Source organism: Bombus pyrosoma, linkage group LG17, assembly GCF_014825855.1.
Source record: "Bombus pyrosoma isolate SC7728 linkage group LG17, ASM1482585v1, whole genome shotgun sequence".
Lineage (NCBI taxonomy): Eukaryota > Metazoa > Arthropoda > Insecta > Hymenoptera > Apidae > Bombus > Bombus pyrosoma.
The window spans coordinates 3,439,894-3,464,629 of NC_057786.1; the positions used below are offsets into that span (position 1 = coordinate 3,439,894).

Sequence of the window (24,736 nt, forward strand, 5' to 3'; positions counted from 1 at the left end):
GCAGCATCAATTTTTTGTAGTCGTACGAAAGTACTATTATATATATTCATTATATTATATATCATATAATACTATTAAATACATGTGTATATACAAATATTTTAAACTATTAATAAATAAAGATATCTTAACTGTATTTTTAAATATTTTGAATATTTTATTTCAAGTACATTTGTTTAAATAAACTCACTGTTTTCATTATTAACAAAATTCAGTTACAATTTGCATAAATTTTATTCCAGAGTAGTAATAATAGATTTTTCACTAAAACTTTACAGATCAGCACCAAGAGAAGGGGCATATATAAACGGATTGTACATGGAAGGTGCACGATGGGACGTTCAAACAGGACGTGTCATAGATTCTCGATTTAAAGAATTGTTTCCATTATTACCAATAATGTACATTAGGGCGATTACACAGGACAAACAAGATTTAAAGAATATGTATGAGTGTCCTAAAGTACGACCGCGAGGTCCTACTTACGTTTGAACGTTCAATTTAAGAACGCTGGAGAGAGCTAGTAAGTGGATTCTTGGTGGAGTGACAATTCTATTACAAATCTAATTTTATAAATTAAATTATGGACTAAATATACAATTAAAATAAAGATTTTCGAAATTGTCAAAGAGTGTTGGTATCCATTTTTCAAAATACAGTATTATTTTATGTAAGATAATATTTATATAAAAAAAGAAGTACAACGCTTCTGTACGCACGATTACAATTTATTTCTCCATTTCTAATTTCTTTACAACTTACAAGAACGTTAATTCGTACACACATTTTGTAACAAAAAGATTGTATGATCACGAATTTGAAATTAAGTTTTTAAATTAAAAAATAGATATTATTACAATTTTATAAAAAATGTTGTTTATTTGCAACATTAGAAACATTTTGTACACGTCAAAAATTGTTGGTACCAGTCCTTATCTTCTTTTGAACCCATATTTTTTCCTTTCGTAAAATAGATCAGTCTTTGAACTCCCAAGATTTACAATCTTTGGACAACCATCACGCTGCAACAAATCAAATTTCAAATCTTAATCTATTACTACACATTATAAGTCATATACATAAATATCAGCACATTCTGTCTTCCTTGATATGCTGTAACTGTCTATAACTTTTGATTTTATTTAGATATTTTTTTATATCTTTTTTATGAAAATACTTATCTAAATGAATTAAAATGTAGCACTCTATGTTGTAGTTTTATTACTATAGTACATAATACTTAGCATAGTAGTGCTGTACAATCTCTATTCGATTGACATTGTCATAGAAAAAGAATTGATAACGTGCTTTAAACAAGATTTAGACATAAATCCAGCATACTATTTAAAATGAAAGTTGTGAATTGAAGTATTTATTAAATACATAAACAAGAAAATTATGTAAATATTTCTCCCTTTCTCTGTCTACCTCTTCCTTTCTCACTATCTTCCTCTGCTTGCTAAAGAATATGAATGTTAAATTATAATATATATCATAAATGTCTGTATATTAATGTATAATTTATAGCTAATTAAAAAAAAAAGATGAAAATTCTAGCTACAAAGATATTGGGTGTATGCTGGTGTATAAAACATATATATTTAATCTCAAGTATATAGAAACATTATACATGTAACGTTAACAAATTGCTTTTATTAAAAATTTTATAAATTACAAAATATGAGAAATGAACTACACATTTATTATAATTATATCAATCAGGTTGATCAATGTGCATTTCGAATTTAAACGTTACTCAATATAGATAGATTTATTGTAATTCCAGCCCGCATGGAGCCAGAAAAATAAACTATATTTTTAAAAGATTCAAGTATTAAATTTACAAATTTTTCTTTAAAAAAGTTGTTTAGATGTTTCCCACTCGTCCGAAAAATCGTGAACAATACTATTGAATTCCTTTTGTTGCCTTTCTTATTTTAAATAAAATAAAAATTTCACAAGATATATACATATATATATGTAAGTTCAGAAGATTTTGAAATATATAAAATTATTTCGGTTCAAATTCACTGACTTCAATATGCTTTCAAGTTAATTAATATGCTTGTAAATATGATCATAAAGTTATGGTAAAATGAATGATTCTATTAAACAGTTTACTAAAAATTACAAAAACGTAATTTACTCTTCCTACAAAATCTTTGTGTGTGCTTGAATTTATCTCCATTTATCTCCCATAGGACATGAAATGATACTTAATTTAAGTCCTTTTTAATGTAAACCTACATGAAACAAACTACTTTTGTAATATAGGCGACAAAATAAGATACTTCGGCTTTTCTTATAAGAATATATAAAAAATGAAGTAATATCGTAAACTAGCTTTGAAGTATGACATGAAATGAAAAATAACAAAGATATAAATCACAATAGTTAACAATCTGACCATTTAATAAATCAAATTTCATAATTTTATACTCAAAAATAAAGAACGTAGTATATTAAGAACACATATTAAATTACTTTTTAAAAACTTACATCTTTCTCTTGGATTGTACATTCTTTGCAATAATAGGCATCGGACACACCAGGTCCACCACAGATAACACATCTACCTTGATAAGATCCATAATTGCATTCATCACAAATCCGAACCAGAGTACAAGGTCTTACATAAGAATCACAAATTACACATTTGCCGTCACATTTCTCGCATAACCTCCCTATTGCTGAAAATAAAAAATTCGATTTTCATCATAAAAAGTTCAATAATGGACTATTTTAATTATATATGTATACATGATGTTATTATTATCATATAACAATTATACGATATTGGTAATGTTTTTATATATAAATCTATTTATCCAATAATTGTAATTTTGTTTCTTCATTTCATAAATTTCTAGATAAATGAAGTACAATGTAAACAAAAGGTTAATTTTATAGAAGTTAAGGTAAAAAATTGTATATAAATACATATATCTATAGAAGAATTTTGACACATATATTTTGAAAAATTACTGTTAAATAATCAATTAACAATGAAGGTACAAACAGCTCTAATTATTTATTAAGGAAGTTTGTTGTTTGTTTATGTAACAATATCACTATATATATATTTCTGATGAAAATATATTATAGTTAAAATTTGTAATAATTAAATATTTATTTAAATATAACAGTAATAATAAGATAATTTCTTTTGTCTTTAAGTAAGAATTTCATTAAAAAAATAGTATTCTTAAAACTAATAAAGCAAACTTAACCTAAAATTCAAAATTGCAATTTAACCTAGTATGAGTATAAATCTTACCAACTCCCGGCTGTTTTCTACAAAAAATTAAATCTGGATGATGTTTTGCCATACTACAGAATTAGCAAAATTCTTTTAACGTATACAAAATACGAATTATTGTATGAATCTTTTTGTAACAAACGTCACAAGTCCATACATTTGAAAATTCTCAACTTTGTTTACGTTTTATAGTGCCTTTTAAATCGACGATGGTTTGGACAGTTTAGCATACATGCGAATAGCTTTGAGAGAATGGTTTGGAGAATTAGTTTGAGAATGGTATTTAAAATACGCAATATTTAACCAAATAATATGGAAATTTTCAATTTTATCTTCTTGTCTTATTTAAGTATACCTAATTTGATATAAAATTGTACTAACGTATTATAATATAATTCTCTTATTACGTATTTTAGCGATTACTTGGATTTGTTTACGCAATTTCGTGCCTGTGTATTATTACCGCACTAGTTACTAGAGATTATAGAATATTAAAAACAGGGAGAATTTTTCTTTCTCTTGGAGATGTAGGGATTAGGGAGATCATCAATCAACGTTTATGTGCGAAATTCTGCTAAAAAATGGACACTGAGAATAAGGACCTCTCATGGTCAACGACTACACTATCAACTACTCGTCTTCGATGCTCTTGGTAGGAGAAATATTTGTAATCATAGCGAGGGGGAGGATGTGCGATTGTGCGACTCTGGCATGTACTACTAAGCAGAGACATAAAGAAATGTGCGCTCGGCATGGTGCACTGCTAGAGGAAACATATATTGCCAGCCATAAGTACATACTAGAGCATTTATTGATATATTATTGATATAAATTACTTACGTGCATTTATTATACACCTATTATTCTATTTGTATAATACATTGTAACATAAAACGCTAAATAAAATAAAATTTATTAAAATTATGTAATAAATATAACAAATAAATATATTAACACCAGCTAATACCTATGTCTGGCAGTGTAGAAAAATTTTTTCCTATTACTTTAAATAATATAATTGTTGCCAAAAGAAGAAATTGGTTCGAATCAAGTCAGAGACTTTATTTTTATAACGAATATAATAATAGTTCAAAAAAGTTATTTCTTTTAATTATATACAATATCTTTGAAAATATGGAAATTGCAGTTCAACTGAGCGAATATGTAAATTATGTCAGTATTGTGGTAATATATATTATATTGAACTATTTACAGTTTTTGTTGCGATTTATAAAACAAAAAAATAAAATGACACAAAAGAGGACGTGCGTTTACTATATAAAATAGTCTAAATAATGCTTTTAAAAAATAATGCTTAAAAACACTAAAATCTTGAAGTGTAATAAAAATACTATTTGGTGAAACTTCATGCGGAGTTTTGTAGCACTAGTCGTGTTCTTTTTGCATTACCGGGTTTGCAACTGTTTACACTGCTAGCAAACCTCAATGAATTCAATGTTTCGCTATAACATTCGTCTAAAGGAGATACATTCAATAACATCAAAGTCTTTGAATTGCCACCCAAAGACGGCATTAATAAATGAGTGAGCTTTGAATTTCTGTATGGAATATGTTCTTGTTTTTTCAAAAGGGCCAAGATAACGTTGCCCAAGTTTGCTAACGATTTATTAATGTTTTTCGTTTCTGCCAGTCGTACAGATTCTTCCCCTTTTAATCTTTCAGATCCCGCTAGGTCAACTAAATTTAAGTTTCCTATTGAAATCTCCTCTTTTAATTGATGTGTTCCTACAAGCTTTATTCTTGTTACTGAATGCGACCTAGACGACCTAGAAAATTAAATTATGCATTTATTTTTAAGTCTATCGTATTTGTACATCCAACATAGAAAATGCGAATGTGTCTTTATGTGTGTACCGTTCGTTCGATTGAGTAGCCGCAACTGCTCTATTACATTGTGCCGTCAAAAGGCACTCGTGCAATTCTTCAGGGCTATTAATTTCCTGTATTTTCAAATTACTGACATACAAATTGTGTCCCTTACTATCAGCCATTTTGATTTCATGTGTCTTAGCTTGAGAATCAAGCAAGTCAACAATATGCTCATTGTAAATCTCAAGGAAACTAGCTTCTATCCGATATTCCCAACCAAGTAATTGAAATTCTTTCATTTTTTGGAATATATGTCGTACCTGAATCATTAAATAAGATCATAATATTTTACATTGCAAGTAATAATAATATATATATATACTGTTCAATGTATACCGTTCTAGGTATCATGCCTTCCATTTCAATACCCGGTAAACCTTCCATAGTATATGTTTTACCAGAACCAGTCTGGCCATATGCAAATACACAGACATTATACCCCTCTAAAGCGGACTCAACTAATAGGGCTAATTCTTCAAAAATATTTTCCTGGCTAGCAGTTGGTGGGAAGACTTTATCGAAAGAGAACTCTTGCCTGGTTCCTCTCGGTCTTCCGCTACAACTAATTGAATCAGACCCATCAAATTTTCCTACTTCGATAGTGCATTCATCTACAAAGTTGATATTACACATCCTGGATAAATAAAATAAACGTCATTAGGAAATTGTGTTGTATTTGCAAAAATCAAATATTTATATATATATAAAATACATACGCCTTTCCAAGTTCACTTGGAGTTCTAGGTCGGACTCTGCAAAATACCCTGATATTTCCTTTCATTTCTTGTATTGCATTATGGAGGACTCTACGATCTTTGTCCATGGTATGAACCAATGTTTGTAACTCATTTTTAGTTACATTTAATTCTTTATTCATCTCTCTTTCAGCTTCTAAACTAGCTTTTAGATCCTTTATTATAAATTCATGTTGTGACAGTAATGACTCTTGAGACGAGCATTTTTCTTTAAATTCTACTAAAATATTTGAAATGCTTTTACATGACTCCTCTGATTCTTTCAAACATTTTGTCAAATTCTCTTTTTCTTCTTGCAATTTATTCATTTCTGCTTTTAATTCCCTGCATTCATTTACTAATGTTTTATTCAAATTTTCATATTCTTCTGCTTTTGCTTTATGTACATTTTCATTTGTCTTTAACGTGTTCATTTGTTCTTGAAGTTCATTACATTTTGCTGAAGTTTCTGCATATTTCTGTCGTATATTAGATAACTCATTAGTTGTGCAGGCCAGTCGACCCTTTAAGTCCCATTTGGAAGGCTTAGCTGTATTACTGCTGCATTGTACCTTCTGGGCTATGATATTCTGACTAGACTTATTGGTGGTATTATTTCTTAATGTACTACCAACTTGCTGTGTACTTATTTTAGTAGGGGGTTTAGCAAATTGTCTCTTGGTCTCGCCATGTGCAATGGTTGCAACAGCTGGTCTTTTCACAGCTCTGGTAGTAATGGAAGACATAGTCTTCGATCTACTAAAAGTTTGTTTAATTGGAGGTTTATTTTCATTTGAACATTTTGCTATATTTACTGTACTTTTGGCTTTTGTCAGTCTCTCGGTAACAGCACTAGAACTTGCATGGGGCAGATCATTTTGGCTTTTTACCATTTTTTGATTATCTGTTTCTGTAGCAATGTTTACTGTGTTGTTAACTACTTTTGATAAATTAATTTTTGGCTTTGGCAAACGTGATTCCATCTAAACATGAAGATCAATTATTTGGATTAATACAATAATAAAAAAAAAGAAACTACATGCTTTAAAATATTTAACTCATACCCATACATGCAACTCAATATTTCCAGTGTATTGTTTAATTATTACCAAGCTACAACACCCATTAACAGACAAGCCCCCCTTTACTGTTCATGCTGCCCCAAACCACATTTTATTCAAAACAATAAAACAAATGTAGTTAGTTAAATAGTGGATTACGTGAAATTGAAAATATTTTGTACATGACAAAAAATTGATGTATACAATTGATATAAATAACTATCTGACAAAACAAACCTCGTTTAATAAAAGAACACAATTAAGTCACTCGCAGTTACACATTTATCAATTATTTGTTTACTTTTAAGTTATATTACCTAATTTGTTATATTCGCATACACAAAATCACAGTAATAGCGTTACTTGTACAGAAAGATAGAAACGACAGTTTACTTCACTCCACACCATTCAAGAGTCGGTTAAGCTGTTAAACAACTGCATTTATTTAAACTTGAATTTGCTTGAACGTAGCCAATCAGAGGAGTATAGTACGAGAGCTGAGAACCAATCATTTGAAGACATAGAAAAGATTTGCCCAATAGTAATCACTGATATATGTATTTATACTTGGTTATATTTTAAAGTCGATACACGTATCGATACTTGAATGTATCGATTCTATTTAATTTTCATTAGCAGTTTGAAACTTAAACAACAATAAATAAAGATTATCAGTTGTTCCGAATTATAATTTTCCGATTATAAAATTATCAATAGTTTATTATTTTTATAGTGTAATTAATTGATATTTAATTAAATATTTCGATCAAATCGATCAAAAATCACTTTTTCCAGATGAGTTAGTAAAATATACATTCAATAACTTTTTGAATAAACTTACATTTAAGAAAATAATTTATGATAAGTATATAAAATATGTATTTCAAAATTAAACGATCAGGCTGTAGCAATGTATTTTATGAATAATTCTAAAAGAAATATTAAATGAGCATAGATTTGTAACTATTTTATTAAAAATTTTTTAAAAAGATATTCATCGAGTAGTAAATTTCGACATCTAACACTATATATAAAAAAATAAATGTTGTTTTCTTAATTCTCCTAATCCAGTTGTTGCTTATTTGAAAACATTAAAAGTTATTGTTAATATATTTTACGTTTTTTATATCAGATGGAAAGATCAGTATTATACTCTAAAAACTTTCGTGTTTTCGAGAAAACACTCGTGAAATTATAAATGATTAGAGTTTAATTTTAGTTAAATCAATCTTAACTGTCACTATGTCTTCCGGATAACCTAGTACATTTGTACACAGCTAGTTTATTTAATTTCAGAATACTTTCTATTTTTTTGAAAAGATGTAAACTATGATAATATAGAGTAATTAAGTAAAAAAATATTTCAGTGTGATTTACAAAATTGATATATACATACGAACATATATATTTGTATTTTACTAAACAGTAATCTTAGTTTCTTATAAAGATTTAATGATCTCATAATAAAAATATTATATTTAAATTTTTATACCTAATTAATGTATATCCGTGTGAAATTAAACATATGTATATATATATATGTATTTAATTATCACAAGTCTTACATTTATTTTATACAAGTATTATAAATAGATTAGGAATATATTTAGTCTTTCACTACAGATTGAAAATATTTAACTCATCTTTAAATTACTTTTTAATTCATTTAACAAGATCGATCCTATTATCATCTTTTCGCAGGTAACATAAATTTACAAACATTAGCTATCACTTTTATTATCACCAAGGACTTTGGTGCTTATGTATGCAACGTAAATCTGCAAGAAAATGAATTTTTTTAAACAAAATTTCATTTTTATCATGTAATATAAAAGAATCCTGTAATATTTTAAATTTTTATATTACAAATTTGTAAATTTATGACATTTAACAAATTATATCATAAATATTATCATAAATTAACAAATTTGTAATAAAATTTATAATATTAATTCGTAATATTTTATTTGAAAACATTCTTAAAAATTTTCTAAGTAATTAAGTCTTAAATTTTTAATTCAAAATTCTCTTGATTCCTTCATCACTGCAGGATGTTATTACAACATTCACAGTCTCAAACACTTTCTGGCATATAGCTTTCTTATTCCCATAATATTACACATTCACATATTCATCCATATCTGTCAATTTTGCTTTTTTCTTGTGAACATACTTTCTTACCAGAGAATAGCTCTTATTATTTCTCTAATTGGAATTACAATAGTAAATGGGCAGGAATGCGTGTTTTTTCAATTGCAAAGTCAATAAAATTTTCTAATTGTGTGAAATCATTAAAATTAATTTTCAATGTACTGGACAAATTTGAATTTATTTCTAATAGTGATATTTGCATAAAATCATGTATAACCATTCCTTTTGGTAAATCCTATTAATAAAACAAGTTGCATTATAATACTGGTATATAAATATTATATGTCAGTTAGTATATTAAACATTAAAAACTAATGATTTAATTGCTATATACCATATAAATTTACCTTCACTCTTATTTGTATTTTTTTTAACAAAATATGATATCTGTCTATTATATAAAATAGTCTAAATAATGCTTAAAGAGGTATGACATAGATATTTTCAAATCTAATTAAGATACTATTTGTTGGGACTTTGTATAATGTTTTGTAGTCATGCTCATAGGATTACATAGGAGGACATTAGTCACATTCTTTTTCCATTCTGGGATTAGCAATTGTGTACGTTGCTAGCAAATCTCAATAAATTCAATGTTTCATTATAATATTCGTCTAAAGGTGATACATTCAGCAATATCAATGTCTTTGAAGTGCCAGCTAAAGACACTATTAATAAATGAGTCAGCTACACAGACAGTATACTCCTCTAAATGGACTGATCTAACAGAGCTAACTCTACAAAAATATTTTCCAGGCTAACAGTTGCTGGGAATATTTCATCGAAAGAAAATTCTTGTCTGGTTCCCTTTGATTTTCCACTGCAACTAACTGAATCATACCCATCAAATTTTCCTACTACGATAGTGCATTCATGTATAAAGTTGATATTACACATCCTGGAGAAAATAAAATAGACGTCATTAAGAAACTGTGCTGTATTTGTTAAAATCAAATATTTATATATATATATAAAATACATACACTTTTCCAAGTTCATTTGGAGTTCCAGGTCGGACTCTGCAAACTACCCTGATATTTCCTTTCATTTCTTGTATTGCATTATGGAGGACTCTACGATCTTTGTCCATGGTATGAACCAATGTTTGTAACTCATTTTTAACTGCATTTAATTTTTTATTTATCTCTCTTCCAACTTCTAAACTAGCTTTTAGATCCTTTATTATAAATTCATGTTGTGACAGTAATAATTCTTGAGACGAGCATTTTTCTTTAAATTCTACTAAAATATTTGAAATGTTTTTACATGACTCCTCTGATTCTTTCAAACATTTTGTCAAATTCTATTTTTCTTCTTGCAATTTATTCATTTCTGCTTTTAATTCCCTGCATTCATTTACTAATGTCTTATTCAGATTTTCATATCTTTCTGCTTTCAGTTTATGTATATTTTTATTTGCCTTTAATGTGTTCATTTTTTCTTGAAGTTTATTGTATTTTGCCAAAGTTCTTATATATGTGTTCTATCAGTTGTATTTTGGCCTTCATCAGTTTTCAAGGAACAGCATTAGAACGTGCAAAGGACATATTATTTTATATCATTTTTTATTATTCTTTTCATAGCAATATTTACTGTGCTGCTAGTTACTTTTGATAAATTAATTTTTGGTTTTGGCAAGCATGATTCCATATAAATATGAAGATCAATTATTAACTGCTTAATTACATATTTTAGTTCAATACACTCTTGGTTAAATATAGGTCGCATAACAGAATTTTGAGGAACTTATCTGCCTATTGTCTCCATTTGTCATTATCGATATCAGGTTACAATTTATATAATTTTTATTTAATTTTCGTAATAAATTTTCTCTGGATGGAATTCCAAGTTGAACGCGTAATATATAATTTTTCATTATTATTTCCAGACGCTGATCTCATATGAAAATAAGCGTATAATATAAAAAAAAAAGAAATCGACAAGAAGCCATTTTACAAGGTTTGGTGTAATGCATTGAAGAGGGAGCAAAATTATGTTATGACCCTTCGCGAAGTAAGTTAAATTAATTTAATAATAGGTTAAGATAACAATAACTCTGTCATATCCTATAAATGAACAACGTATGTGAAATTTGTAATACAAGTGTTTGTAAGTGTACTCGTTTGCCGATCTCGAGGAACTCGACTCCTAGAGCTGGACGTAGACTGTTGCGGTGGACGCTGGAGCCAGAATATTCTACCAGTCCTTCGCCATCACCGGAATCAGTTTTAGCGTTCGAGGAGAGTGAGGGACCGTGTACATCGACACTTGACGAGTGCGCGAGGAAAACATCTCCTTTGTTACAAAGCTTACGAATTAAGACAGGCGAAATACTTTCGGAATTTAACGATTCCGAGACACTCGGCTCAAACGGTTCTCCGAAAGCGAGTGATTTATTGACCGAAAACCACAAGGCCAGGAAGGGGATGGTCTACCACAACTTCTCTTCGAAGCACAGGCTGCTCGCCGCTCAAGGTTGGTGCAGTTTTGCTGACTTTACTCGGTTTGTTGGCGATCATCAATTTCTTAGTTTCTACGTCGTTGCGAATCGGAACCGAATCCGTGAGGCTTATGTCAAGTTGCGCGGTCCTGCTCCCTTTTCGTCGACGGCTCGTTTTCCCAACGATTTCTTTATTTTCCTCGGAGGACCTATGCGCTGTCATTTCGAACAACTCTTGTGCGCTATCGATTTACCGGATCAAGCTTTCGAACGTGCAAACGTCGGACCTAAACACGGTATAACCAGCACTACCGATGCAAAAAGATCTTTTAATGTCGCGTTTCAGCAACTCGCTACGGTTGCGGTCGAGTTTGAAGTTGCAAAACTTAAAATTAAGGGCGTCTATTGTAGGGAAACATTCGAGAGTGTATTCCGGTTGGAGTGGCGAGACGTTTAGTAATTTCTGATATAATATGTAACAGAGAGGAAATGAGATTACTCACGCACGTAGTTCTAGTTGTTTTATAGTACAAGTGCTGCAGCTTGTGGCCAAATGCTGAGTTTAATTGAAATTAGCATATACAAGAACCTATAAAATTAAAGATCTTCCCTGTTTGACTGCAATTTAGCATATGCAAGAACTTATGTATTTAAGCTTAAAGTTTGGGATCTGATCTGTTTGATTGTACGCTACATAGCCAAGAACCTATTGAATGCCACGCTACAAAAATCTATTTAATTATCGGTTCTACGAAAAAGTTCATATCTACTTTTCTGTACGAGATAGACAAATAGAAGGACAAAATTGTAAATTGTCTGAGGAAGAAAAATAAATTGTTTACTATATTTTGGAATAATAACACATATAAAGCCCAATGGAAGTTAGAAATAGTACAAAATGTCAGAATACAATAATTTATTAACAAAAAACAAAGAAAATAAATAAATTTCTGCCATCGAGCAAATTCCAACTGCTCTTCGCCCTTTCTCTTAATTTTTAAGACATGAACTCTTCTTTCTTGATGTTTTCTCGGCAGCGAATCTTCCTCAACTTTAACGGAAAGCTTTCCTCCGGATGCGCCTAAAATCATTGAAGGAATTGATTCTTCAGAAAGTGTGAAATTCGGACTGGAAGGGTAATACATTGTATTTTTTCCAGAAGTATTCACTAATATTTACTTTTGGAATAGCAGAACATGATTATACCATATGTATACGAAGCTGGTGTGAAATTATTAAAATTTACGTTTTGCAAAATGTCATTTTTAATGCCAAAAAAATTTGTTACCTTTATACCAATAAACCACATTCGCTTATTGATAGTAGTCTTCGTCTTTTTCGTCTTGCCTCTCTTCTTTTCTCATCAGCTGTTTTTCTATTACGAGCTGTTTTTTTCTTCTTTATCTTTTAATAAATATTTTGATGGTTCGGCATTCCCCTTCAACTTTTTCCTTCTAATCGTATTTTTTGTAGGACTCGGTTTGAAGATTTCGGGTAAAAAATGGTCAGCACAGATACCCATGTTTCTTACAGTGGAGCTGGCATAATATTTTAGGTTGGGAGTGCCTGTTAAAAGAATGGTGCATATAGATAGTAATAAAAAGTAATATAGATAAAAAGAGTGACAAGAGTATAAAAAACAAGGATAGAATGACAATCGAGGCTCGAAACTGAGATAAATTTAGAAGTCAGTATATTGGCGTAACATACAGAGCTATCCACTTAACTCGGAATCTACGTTCGCGAAGAACATGGAAAATGGCAACAATGTACATGTACATTTACTATTGCAATCAAATATTGCGAGCCATCTATGAGCTGTCCATTACTGTTGTTAAATCTGTCATTTAAAAATACGTTTGGCTTCTTATCGTTCCAACATAAACAACTTCCGTTGTTTGTCGACTAGTTCGACAGACTCAGGCACTGCAATACGAGAGTTAAATTAATTTCTCTTTAAACTAGTCTAAATTCTGTCAAGTGTCTTGTTATATCTCAACTGTTTGGCTTGTTCCTTATTCTTACTAATAGAAAATATTCAATACGTTAGAAATGAAAGTTACTAAACGAAATAGAAAAAGAGCCTCGATATTGGTAAGAATGTGAACAATTATTTTCATGCCTTAAATATATCTTTTAGTGATAAGTTATCATCACTAAGATATAATCTATCCGATGATATTCTCAATGATACATTAATACATAGATCCTACAAATTTAGTATGATATGTAAAATAAAATTATAAAATATCTTGTTACGTATACGCTACCGTTCGTGTGGGTAGGACACCTAACCTCCAAACCTAAGCCCCACTGCATTATAATCTGTTGGTCATAGTGCAGATCAATATTTTAAATAATAGGGCACAACCAATCCGAGCCAGAGCTTTGCTAGACACTGGATCTAGTATGAACTTCATGAACGAAAAGTTCGCAAACTCCGCCAATATAAAGCAAAGGAGATGTGCGGTCCCAATCGGTGCCCTCGATAACTTAAAACACCACTGCCGCGAAGCGCCACATCACGGCCACCCTTATTTCCATGGAGGGACCATACAAACGTACAGTAACGTTTTTAATAATACCGACCATATCACTATGGGGGATTGTGCATCCTCCATAATTTTATTTTCGCGCCTCTCCTCCCCTCCTCCCGTCGGGCTCCCCGTCTTGTATTGCTCTCCTCTTCTCTATTATTGCTTTTAATTCTGTTAGTTCTTCTCAAGTCTCATTCAATGCTTTTTCTATGTCTTTAGGTCCTCCCGTTATTTCACATTTTTCTATTACATGTCTCAGGTCTTCTTTCCTTTTACGTCCTTTTTCTTCCTCTTCTTTCTAGTATTCCCTTCCTTTGGTCTCGTTCTCATATCTGAATCTTGCTAATATTTTTCTGTCTTTCCGCTGCATCCTCCCTTCTAAGTACTTTGGTATCTCTTCTTTGGCTATTTTTCTAATGTAATGTCTGTTATATTTGGATCCTTTCCCCCTCTCTTCTGTTTCTTTCTTCCTTCTATAATTTGATCTGCTGTCACCCTTTCTTGCTATTCTCTTGCTTGCATCTGTGTCCCTCCATTTTTCACCTCTTCTAGTCTTCTGGATCTAATCTCCCGAGGTCAGACATCCAAGAAATTCCTGCGCCCGACCATTTGGAAGAAAATTGGCCGATCTGGATCCCAACACCGCTGGGCAAAATCCCGGAACAAAAGAGACGATCTACCTAGTCACAAATACCATCGACCGTACTCTCTTACAAAGATATTCTTCCTTGTCAAAATTAACGAGAGTCGTCGCTCGGTGTCATCGATGGAGACACAAACAAAATCGAGCTGCACATCTAACAGCAGACGAATTAACTTGGGCACATAATAAGTTAGTACGGATATCACAAACCATTCATTTCCCGAATGAGATTCCAGAAGGATCGGCTCAAGGACATTGCAGGGAAACTCCAACCCCTAAATCCCTTCATCGACAAGGAGGGGATATTACGAGTCAGGGGACGACTCGGTAACTTACCGATGCCTTTCCAAGAAAACATCCCATTATTTTGCCGAAGTCGTCAGAAATCATCACAGACCAGGAACACCGGAATAATCATTCAGGGACACAGGCCATATTATACGAGGTCAGACAGCGCTACTGGCCTGTCGGCGGTCGTAGTATGACGCACTATCAAAAAGTTCGTGCGGTGTTGCCGAGCCAACTCACTACCAGTAGAATACGTGACGGGAGATCTTCCAGAGGCACGTATTACCGAGTCGCGTCGCTTCACTAACGTCGGTATTATTGCGGTCCATTCTATATCAAGGAAAGAAGGGATCGCAGCCGACGAAAGGTCAAGGTTTACGTCGCCATATTCATGTCTGGCAATCAAAGCTGCTCATATCTAGTTTAGCAGCCCTTAGGCTGCGTAATCAAGGTCCATCCCCGAGCCGATGGAATAATACAAACAGCTACCGTGCAGATGGCAGCGAATATCTTGGATTGCGGCGTCAAACGACTGGTCCCCCTACCCTGTCAACCCGATCCAGACGAGTACCAATAGCCCCGAAGAGCGAATGACGTGGAGAAGATATGCACCTGAACTCTCACACAGAATTTTGATCGGTGCCCTCTCAACGAGGGGAGGATGTCATGTCGCGTGAGACATCTACTCTGTCCCTCGTTGCCTGGCAGCCAACAGTCCACGTACCGGCATTCCGACCCTCAATAAACCTAAGGACCCACGATAAAACTTTAACTTTTTAACTTTTTTGTTTCAACACATGTTTTTCAGTTAATCCTTTTGTCCTGACGGATTTTTTAATCCTAGAAATGTTTTCGGTTTATGGCTGGTTCTTAGAAAAGTCCTTAGGTTTATTATGCGCTCTTAAAAATTGCGGAAAAAGTGGGTAGTGACTTAACGGAAAAAGTGGGTATTTATCTAACGAAAAATTTGGGTTCCCTCTTGGAGGAGGTTTCCTTCCCCTCTCATCGCTCATTAAAACATTGGCTAGAACCATTGAGCATCGCAGGTCGTTACCCTCACCTTACTAACGAAAAGTGTGAGCAACGAATCCGCTTTCTTCGTTCAAAAAACACACCCACACCGAGTTTTCCTCCGTAATTGCATGAGAGCGGTAAGTCAGTCTACTCAACTGCTACTTCTTCTACATCAAGAAAGTCAACTTCTTCTTCTATTACATTCAATTGCAAGGGCCTTGCTCTACTACGACAGAACATTCAGTGTATATCTATCAGATCTTCATACGTCAAATAATCGTTTATGACATTTATATCATACGCAACGGAGTAAATACAGTGTATTAAGTTGTTGGAAATATAAAATTTATAATCTGTTAATCGCAGTGTTATACTACATCAATCACCCCTATTATCCCAAAAGAAATAAGGGGATCGATCTGTGCGTGGTTTCGATTCTTGTAATCGTAACGGGAATTTACGACTCCCGTTGACGCGCTTCCTCGCGATCGCGTCTCCCCGCGACTGGTCGAAAGTACAATTAGTATACACAGAAAATTAATAAAATTCTTTTGTTAATTAACAAATTAACATTTTTGCAAATAACTAATAAGAGAAAGTAATTTAATGAATAACTCAGAAGAACAAGTAAAATCATCGCTCTTATAATAATAATTCATTTATCATAATAAATGTGTGTATAAAACGTTCAACAAATTTAATTTTTTATTTTCTTTTTGCATTGCTTCTTTTTTCTCCATGGGGATTGAAAGCCTCCCTTGACATGAAGAACACTGTTACAACTATTCTTACTGGCAGCGTATTTCCTTCCATACCTAGTTTATATCTATTCGATAGGCAAATAGCCATGATTTTCTTTTTTTTCCGTATTTGTTGTCACTTTAAAATATAATCGCTCATTATTATTGGCGTTAAGATTTCTTCCCAGATAATTGTCGAAGGTGACATTATTTCGAATAAATCTATGCAATAGCATTTGAATTTCGAGTAATATTAATCGTAGACCTAAAAAAAAAATTGAAATTTCATTAAACATCGTGCTAACATATACATGCATAGAAAGTGTTCAACTACACATGTAAAAAAATTTAAGAGATGATTCTTGAAGCTAAAATAAGATGAAGATCCAGAATAAAAAAAATGCATTTTCGGCTTTGTTTTCTATTGACAATTAAAAATTAGCCGAAATATCCCTGTGCGCGAGCAAACTTCCTTACATGCATGAAGGTAGGTTAGCCTAAGCAGCACGGTGTACAGGGTTTCTCAAATCGGACGATACATGGGGCAGTAGCTTCCCTCGTACAAGTCATGGAGAAGAAGATAATGACATTCGAAGAAGTAAACCATCTTGCATGACGTTCTGTAAGAAAAATCGAACATTAAACATTATACCTACCTACGCATTAAAATCCATAACAGAATGTCGAAAACCGCTTCATGGAACTTTCGAGTAAAGAAGATTAATGTTCCCTTCAATCCTTTGTCTCAATACATAATTAATAAATAATAGCATGTTGAGAAAAATATTAGGTTGGTATGATCACTAGTTCCTACATGCAAAGTTGGTACGACTTCTAACGACGCTTTTTTGTTTTGGCGTCCGCCATGTGTTAATTATCAGAGAATATCCGGTGTGTTCATATAACTGTACATGGTGGTGAAATACAGAATATAAAAATTGAATCTGTGTGAATCAATTAAATATCGAATTCCAAAACCTATTTAATAACATAGCACATAAACAATGTTTGTACAAATTTCACACACACATCTTGACGCATTAGTTGGGCATGCAAATAGGACGTGTATGGCGACGGGAGGAATGTGTTTTGCATGAAATAAAACATTTTCTTGGAAACGACGCCTTTGCATTATTATTTTTAAACAGCTCGCCTATCTTTGGGACAAACTGTGTACAAACTATTATATATAAAGTAAAGAAATCATTCAGTTTGGTAATAAATGGCACTTTATTTAGCAGACTACGCCAATGCTGTCGAGTCATCGTTCTTTGTCACTTGGGTTCGATATAGTCGCCGTCGATTTCTATCACCGTACTCGACCAATAGCGACGACGCGTGCGATAGTAGGAGAGATGTAATAGGATGAAAACGAAATTGTTTTTTGCCTATAATCTCTCCAATGAGATTGAGAGTAAACATAAGCAACACGTGATTTCTGCGATTATGCAGTTGTTAGCTGCCGATTAGTGAGACTCGATTTTGTCTCTTTCTTCTCTTTGAACAGACTATAGAACTGCATATAGATTACACATACATATGTGTGTGGAACTTTCATGCCATGTGACATAACCACGAGAATAGAGTGGTAGTGGTGGTACAGCAATCGAATGGTCGCCACCACGATTACAGTCGTATATACAATAAGAAGTTGAGATTTTACTTGGAAGAAATGCGAGCTAAGTGTTGAGCTGGAAGCGGCACGCCCCGCCAACACGTATTTTTCAACTCTATCATACTATATTATGTTACTATATTACTATACTATAATATATTATCATATTATAATACTATATTTATTATTACTTAGTCCGTGCCTTTCAGGTTCAGACGAGCTTTTGGTTTTATATCTTGTTACTTATTATGCTTTTACATTCCATTAGTCTTATACATCTTTATCTCTTTATATATCTTATACATCTCTTTTTTTATATATCTACCTCCCCTCTTATCCACTCTATTATATTGTAGTCCATTATATAATCTGTCTCTAAAACTATGGAAAGTTTTGGGATTTTGCTTTTTTACTGTGTTTCCTTATTGTCGTTCCTCCCCGTCTTGTATTGCCCTTCTCTTCTCCATTATTGTTCTCAATTCTATTAGTCCTTCTCCACTCTCGTTTAGTATTTTTTCTTCTTTAGTATTTTTTGTTCTTTGGTCCTGTCGTTATTTCGCATTCTTCTATTACGTGTTCAGGTCTTCTTCTTTCCTTTTACGTAGCCTGCATCTTTTTTCTCCCTCTTCTTTCCAGTATTCTCTTCCTTTGGTCTCGCTTTCACATCTGAATCTTGCTAATATTTTTCTGTCTTTCCACTGCATCCTCCCTTCTAAGTATTTTGGTAACTCCTCTTTAACAATTTAACTATAATGTTTATTATATTTGGATTCTCTTATCCTTTTCCCCCTCTCTTCCGTGTTTCCCTCTTCCTTCTTTCTTCTATAATTTGGTCTGCTGTCATCTTTTCTTGCTCTTCTCTTGCTTCCTTCTGTGTCCCTCCATTTCTCACCCCTTCTAGTCCCTTCTTTCTCTTTCTTGCTCTTTTCCCTCGTTGGCCATTTCCCCAGTTTCTCTCTTTTTCCTTTATGCACTCCTTTACTAGTTCTTTTTTTGACTCTATGGCTTGCCCTTCATACCTTGCTGCTCTTCTTAATCCTTTTTCTTCGATTTTTGTTAGCTTGCATTCTTCTATCAATATATATTATATTACTATATATACCTACTATATTGTATATCGTGCACGTATCGGTTAGAGCGTAAATTGATCCGCATTCAACTGCTTATAAAGAGAATACTAATTCAATAATGAGAATTCTTTGTTTTTCTCTTTTTTCAATTAAATTTTTATTAACGCACTTGTAAAGCATTTTCAATTAAAATAAGATCGAACGCGATATATTTAAATCATATGTATATGCATATGTAATAGACGAAAAAGATACATATTGATGTAATTAAATGAGCAAATATGCTTCATATGTATCTAATCCTATTTTCCTATCCTAATCAGAAAATATTATATTTAATCCTATTTTCCTAATCCTATAATCAGAAAAAGCTCATTGTAACATTGACAAAACTTTTACTCAACAAATATTAAAAATAATGTTAACATTGTTTTACCTTACACTGCTCAGCTGTCAAGTTTCGCAGCTATGTTAAAGAGAACACTAAGACCAGGGCCTCTTGCAAAATGTTCATTCTTGTGATTATTATCCGAAAAAAAATCGAACGGAACTTTAAAAAAAAGCCGACCTGAAGAGCTAAACCAACGTTAATGGCTAAAAGTAAAAGATGAATTAAATCTTAAACTAAATTATGATTATTTATGATACGGTATTTCGAATGTACATCAATATTTCATAAAAATGTGAAATATTTGATACCATTTACCTGCGTTACTTTCTGTATTCAAATACCAGCCTCAATCTTTGACTGATCACGTGCCTTAGAATCGCATGGTCGGTCACGTGAGGTTTGTCGGACCCCATATGATAAACATGGTATGTAACACAAACTGTAATCTACAATATTATTATTAGTATTTATTTTTATTAAGAACGTCCATTATGACTAGTATGTTATGTCTTTTAAATTAAGAATATAACGTAATGAATATTAGCTTTAGTGTTATATTCCAAAAGAAAGGTTAATCTAAAGTTCTCACGAGTCCTAACTGCCATACGTATATATATATATATATATACGTAAATATAATAAAGGAAAGGGAAAAGATGGTATTTTATGAAATGATTCCTTCAAAGTTTTGCATCGTGAAATACCTCTTTCTAAGTATCTCGAAATACTTCGAGTATCTCTTTCCATTTTTTCCCAGTTTTGCAGAAATTTTTGAAACAAACTTGAGTTTAAATCAATTTAAACAAAATTAAAAATTCCTTTATAAGTTCTACCTATCAGAGATCTGAAGAGGTCTCTGATTTTGTAGATCCTCTTTTTCCTTTTTTTCGTCAGAGGGTGCTTTACGCATACAACAGCCTGTGCTTTTGGTTTATATGTGACTCGGTTAGTGGCAGTGTCATAAAAATACTTCCTCATATTCTAGTCCTAGTATGATACAGAAGGAACTAACCTCGATTGCCATCAGCGATTACCTTAGGATTGGCCTCGTTATTTATCTGTACCGCTGTATCTAGGAACATCTGTGTCAGCCATTTTTCTTACTTTCCCACTGACCAATTAGTGAACGTTTACCACGGGCCAATCAGAGCAGACCACTAAATTGGCTGCATTGCAGCGCGAAGCAGTGCCGTCGGCACCACACAGTGCGCATGCTCTGATCAGCCTCAACAATATGGTCGCTGTGTCATGTCAACGTCGTTCTCGTGAAGTTTAGTTGATCCAAATGATATACATAAACAAATAATTTGATAATCGCTAAATAAAACATGTCATTTCAGCATCTTACTAAATGGATTCGTTCTATGCTATATCCCCCGTTTCTTCAGTGCCAGGAAAAACACATGCGGCGGGCAATTGCACGACGTTGTCGTTTGTAGGCGTGGCCATATTTCGAGATAGTAAACACTCGTGTTGTGAGATTTAACACCAAAGCTACCGCGAATGGACAAACGACTGTTTTTTAAATTTCAATTAGAATTTCCTACATACAACGTTATTTCACAGCCATTTAGCCTCACAACTTTTTTGTGATTGTAGTCTGTCGATATAGCATAGACAATAACCAAATAATCAAATTTGTTTTTGAACAATATTGGATCGCTGGGAAAGTTCGTTCGAAAGTACATTTCGATTCGATATATATTTAATGAATTATATAGGTGCCACTTTGTTCCACAACCTCCCCCTCCCCCTTTCACGCAACTTGAATATTTCATCCTTGCAGAATCTCTCAGGTTTTTCCCCAAAAAGCTTTTCGTAATAATACATAATATCAATACATAATATTACTGTATATATAATACATAATTTTACTGGAGGTGTAAAGAAAATACACCGTTAAATGTCATTTATATTACTTTCTTTTTTCTTACTAAAAATAACATCATTCTACATGAAAAATATTCATTATTAGCAAACAAATTAATCTTTTATGGGGAAATACCATAATTTATATACCACGTAACAAATAATGTTACGTAACACTTCTAAAGTACAAAATACAAATTTTAGCACTTTCTTGTAAATATATCGAATACTTAAAGTTGAAAACAATTGTACCTTGTATTATAGAATTAAAATCATTTGTTACATTACAAGATACAAAATATAAATGCGTCGGTTCTGCATTATTACACTTATGTTGCGTGAACAAAATATTTCAATATTTTGTTCAAACGATTTGACTCGGTTTTTTTTACGGCCAACGGTATAAAATCTAGGAAATAATTTTTTAATTAATTCCCTTTCATCCATATGAAATTACTTGCTTCTGCTTGATTACATAGTTTAGTTCAATGCACTCTTTGTTAAATATAAGTCGCATAACAGAATTTTGAGACTTATCTGCCTATTGTCTCCATTTGTCACCATCAATATCAGGTTACAATTTATATAATTTTTATTTAATTTTCGTAATAAATTTTTTCTGGATGGAGTTCCAAGTTGAACGCGTAATATATAATTTTTCATTATTATTTCCAGACGTCGATCTCATATGAAAATAAGCGTATAATATTAAAAAAAAAAAAAAAGAAATCGACAAGAAGCCATTTTACAAGGTTTGGTGTAATGCATCATTGTGTCCTTGTAGTTGTAATATTTTGCAGCGTTTAGTAAATCTAAAGCATATAAATATATTTTTATAATGCAAATTCATCGAATGTAATTAATTTTGTTAATACCATGTTGTTACATACATCCAATTTTTCAATAAAAGTCTCAAATTAAGCGATTTAAAACATGGTGTATTCAATAAGTGAAACGTAGCTAGTTTCATTATTTTCCAATTTCGTAACTTTCCAAACAAATCCAGATGAATTAAGTCACAGAATACAAGATCAAAAAATAACTCCAATTGCTTCTTATTAAAGATTAAATGCTTCGGAACACTCAAATAATGGAATTTTGTATTATAGTGACTTATTTATTCGGTAGATTTATTTATAATGATTGCAACAGCAAACTATAATTTTTTAATTTAGAGCTATTTTTTAATGTAATAATATAATGTAAATAAAATAATTAAATTGGTCACAACTAGTCAACTATCGAGTAACAACTCATAACTCGCAAGTAACTACTCACGACTCGTGACTAATTCCCAATTAACTCGCAACTAACTGACTTTTTCTACCATCCCTTTATCATCAGTTTTTATACTCCCACCACACATGCGTGTTCCGTAGCTATCCATGATCAACGATGTTCACATACGTCGTTTTCAAGTAATTACTTTTCTTACAGGCCGCCGACACATCGATGGGCCACGTGGTCCATTGGAATTTCACGTCCCTTCTGCCCTGTTTACATTTCCACTTCCTATGTACATTGTAATTCGTACTCCTAGAGAGTTCTTTTCTTATGATTATTCCACAATACTACAGCATATAGATATAATAGAATTTTCATAATCAATAACAACACTATTTTTCATCATATATTCTATAATAAATATCATACACGTATATCGGCGAGCCAGCCTCCTCGTCTTCGTCCTGGGGAGGGCGCACGCCGAGCATCTCATCCGACGGGGCGTAGGCACCCAAAGCACCTCGCAAAAAGGATATTTCGGGACGGAGACAGGACGCACATGTCCTCGGTTCATCGGCGAGATGACACAACTGTTTCCAGGCACCTGAAATACTGCATTATATTATTATCTCCGTGCAATGGTTTGGACCTTTACCGTCGACGATCCTAGAGGGAATCTGTCACCCTACAACAGTTTCCGCGTCACAGTCAACGAGACGACCTAACCTGAACCTAACCCTAGGGAGGTCCCGACATCTACAACATGGCTGATGCCGGGGCTTTTCGCAGTTCCAAAGGCAATTCTTACAGTGACCAGATTCGGTACCTGAGTCAGTACCGTCGAGCATGCGCGGACGCCTTATCTCTGTCTTCATCTCTGGGATCTGCAAATGAAGTCTACGTACTCTTCATCCTTATCGCCTCAACCTTCGCGTATGTTTCATTCAACTGCTCCTTGAGCGTTAGCGCCACCGCTGACGGGGTAGCTTCTTGTTTCCTCGAACTGCTCTAAGAGGAGGTCGCTTCTGTGTCGGCCGTGGCAACCTGGGCGAAGGTCCTTCCGGTCTTGCTTGCGACTCTTACCGGGTCATATGCCTTTGGTGCTCGCTTCTTGTCACTAGTTAGCGCGCCCGAAGGCGCTGTTTCAGTGCGTTCATAATCCGGGGACCCAGTCCCTCGATTTCCTCTTCTGGGAAATATTTCAACACCATGTGCCTGAGTTTAAAAGATTAGGGATTTTTTATAGAAGTTGTCATCTTCACGGCTCTACCGATCAAGATGAGGCCCCCATTTCACGAAACATCACTAGAGGCCTCTAGTATGATTTTGGTTCGTATCTGTACTGCGGCTGATAAGTCTGTCCCTCTGAGGAACTGTATATTTCATCTTCGTTTGCAACTTCGAAAGACAATCTTCCAAATTTGTATAACTTTTATAACTTGATACAATATGAAGATATATCGTATAAATATTTAATATTTTCTTCATGTACTACAAATTCTCATACACTTCTCTTTTAGGAAAAATTTTCGTTTTTTTTGTTGTTGTAGTCTTTCTTTCTGCTTATAATAATCATTTAAAATAATAATTTATTATTACGAATTCATATTATGGTATTTGTAACTTTTTCGTCATATTCAATTTACATATGCTTAATGATACAAATAATATCAGAATATCAAAACTTATTTGAAATATTACAAATATGACATTTAGTGTGTAATACGTATGATTTTTTACACCACGTGCGGTACAGTTATCCATCATTTGTATTTTATAATTAAGACGTTAATACACGAGAATGAGGATA

General features: G+C 32.6%; 3 protein-coding genes and 2 long non-coding RNA genes across 14 annotated transcripts in view; 1 reads left to right on the top strand and 4 right to left on the bottom strand.

The window, feature by feature from the left end:
- Nucleotides 1-712: 712 nt before the first annotated feature.
- Nucleotides 713-7,731, bottom strand: LOC122576863 (PHD finger-like domain-containing protein 5A). 3 transcript variants are annotated; one of them, XM_043747723.1, is made up of 6 exons: nucleotides 7,262-7,731; nucleotides 5,866-6,866; nucleotides 5,486-5,783; nucleotides 5,135-5,409; nucleotides 3,641-5,046; nucleotides 2,555-2,690 (listed from the first exon to the last, which is right to left on the bottom strand). In XM_043747723.1, exons 2-5 carry the CDS (start codon nucleotides 6,864-6,866, stop codon nucleotides 4,626-4,628), a joined length of 1,995 nt encoding a protein of 664 aa, XP_043603658.1. In that variant the 5' UTR covers nucleotides 7,262-7,731; the 3' UTR covers nucleotides 2,555-2,690; nucleotides 3,641-4,625. The 3 variants fall into 3 exon arrangements, with proteins under 3 accessions (XP_043603661.1, XP_043603658.1, XP_043603660.1); XM_043747725.1 differs by having other exon boundaries at nucleotides 7,182-7,731; XM_043747726.1 differs by lacking the exons at nucleotides 3,641-5,046; nucleotides 5,135-5,409; nucleotides 5,486-5,783; nucleotides 5,866-6,866; nucleotides 7,262-7,731 and adding exons at nucleotides 713-1,022; nucleotides 3,278-3,511 and having other exon boundaries at nucleotides 2,500-2,690.
- A 1,463-nt stretch (nucleotides 7,732-9,194) lies between these two features.
- Nucleotides 9,195-15,044, bottom strand: LOC122576888. 2 transcript variants are annotated; one of them, XR_006319935.1, is made up of 6 exons: nucleotides 13,806-15,044; nucleotides 13,246-13,461; nucleotides 12,824-13,101; nucleotides 10,079-12,616; nucleotides 9,443-9,993; nucleotides 9,195-9,330 (listed from the first exon to the last, which is right to left on the bottom strand). It is a non-coding gene; the product is annotated as an uncharacterized LOC122576888 (long non-coding RNA). The 2 variants fall into 2 exon arrangements; XR_006319934.1 differs by lacking the exons at nucleotides 9,195-9,330; nucleotides 13,246-13,461 and having other exon boundaries at nucleotides 9,854-9,993.
- On the top strand, nucleotides 11,168-12,817 carry LOC122576872. Its single transcript, XM_043747739.1, has 2 exons — nucleotides 11,168-11,570; nucleotides 12,573-12,817. The coding sequence occupies exons 1-2, from the start codon at nucleotides 11,168-11,170 to the stop codon at nucleotides 12,590-12,592; spliced, it is 423 nt and encodes a 140-aa protein (XP_043603674.1). The 3' UTR covers nucleotides 12,593-12,817.
- A 1,815-nt stretch (nucleotides 15,045-16,859) lies between the features above and the next one.
- On the bottom strand, nucleotides 16,860-20,474 carry LOC122576890. Its single transcript, XR_006319938.1, has 4 exons — nucleotides 20,149-20,474; nucleotides 19,879-20,036; nucleotides 17,235-17,377; nucleotides 16,860-17,022 (listed from the first exon to the last, which is right to left on the bottom strand). It is a non-coding gene; the product is annotated as an uncharacterized LOC122576890 (long non-coding RNA).
- A 2,137-nt stretch (nucleotides 20,475-22,611) lies between these two features.
- Nucleotides 22,612-24,736, bottom strand: part of LOC122576880 — a 33,580-nt gene continuing 31,455 nt past the window's right edge. For 3 of the 7 annotated variants that reach the window (XR_006319930.1, XR_006319928.1, XR_006319927.1), the window contains one exon: nucleotides 22,612-23,530. Coding sequence is in view for 3 of the 7 variants with exons in the window: in XM_043747765.1 (XP_043603700.1) it covers nucleotides 23,082-23,238; nucleotides 23,356-23,530; nucleotides 23,753-23,801 (381 nt within the window). In the remaining 4 variants the exon portion in view is untranslated. Of the gene's footprint in view, nucleotides 23,539-23,752; nucleotides 24,142-24,736 lie in introns of all 7 variants that reach the window. The other 4 variants (XM_043747766.1, XM_043747765.1, XM_043747767.1 and 1 more) reach the window with 4 other exon arrangements.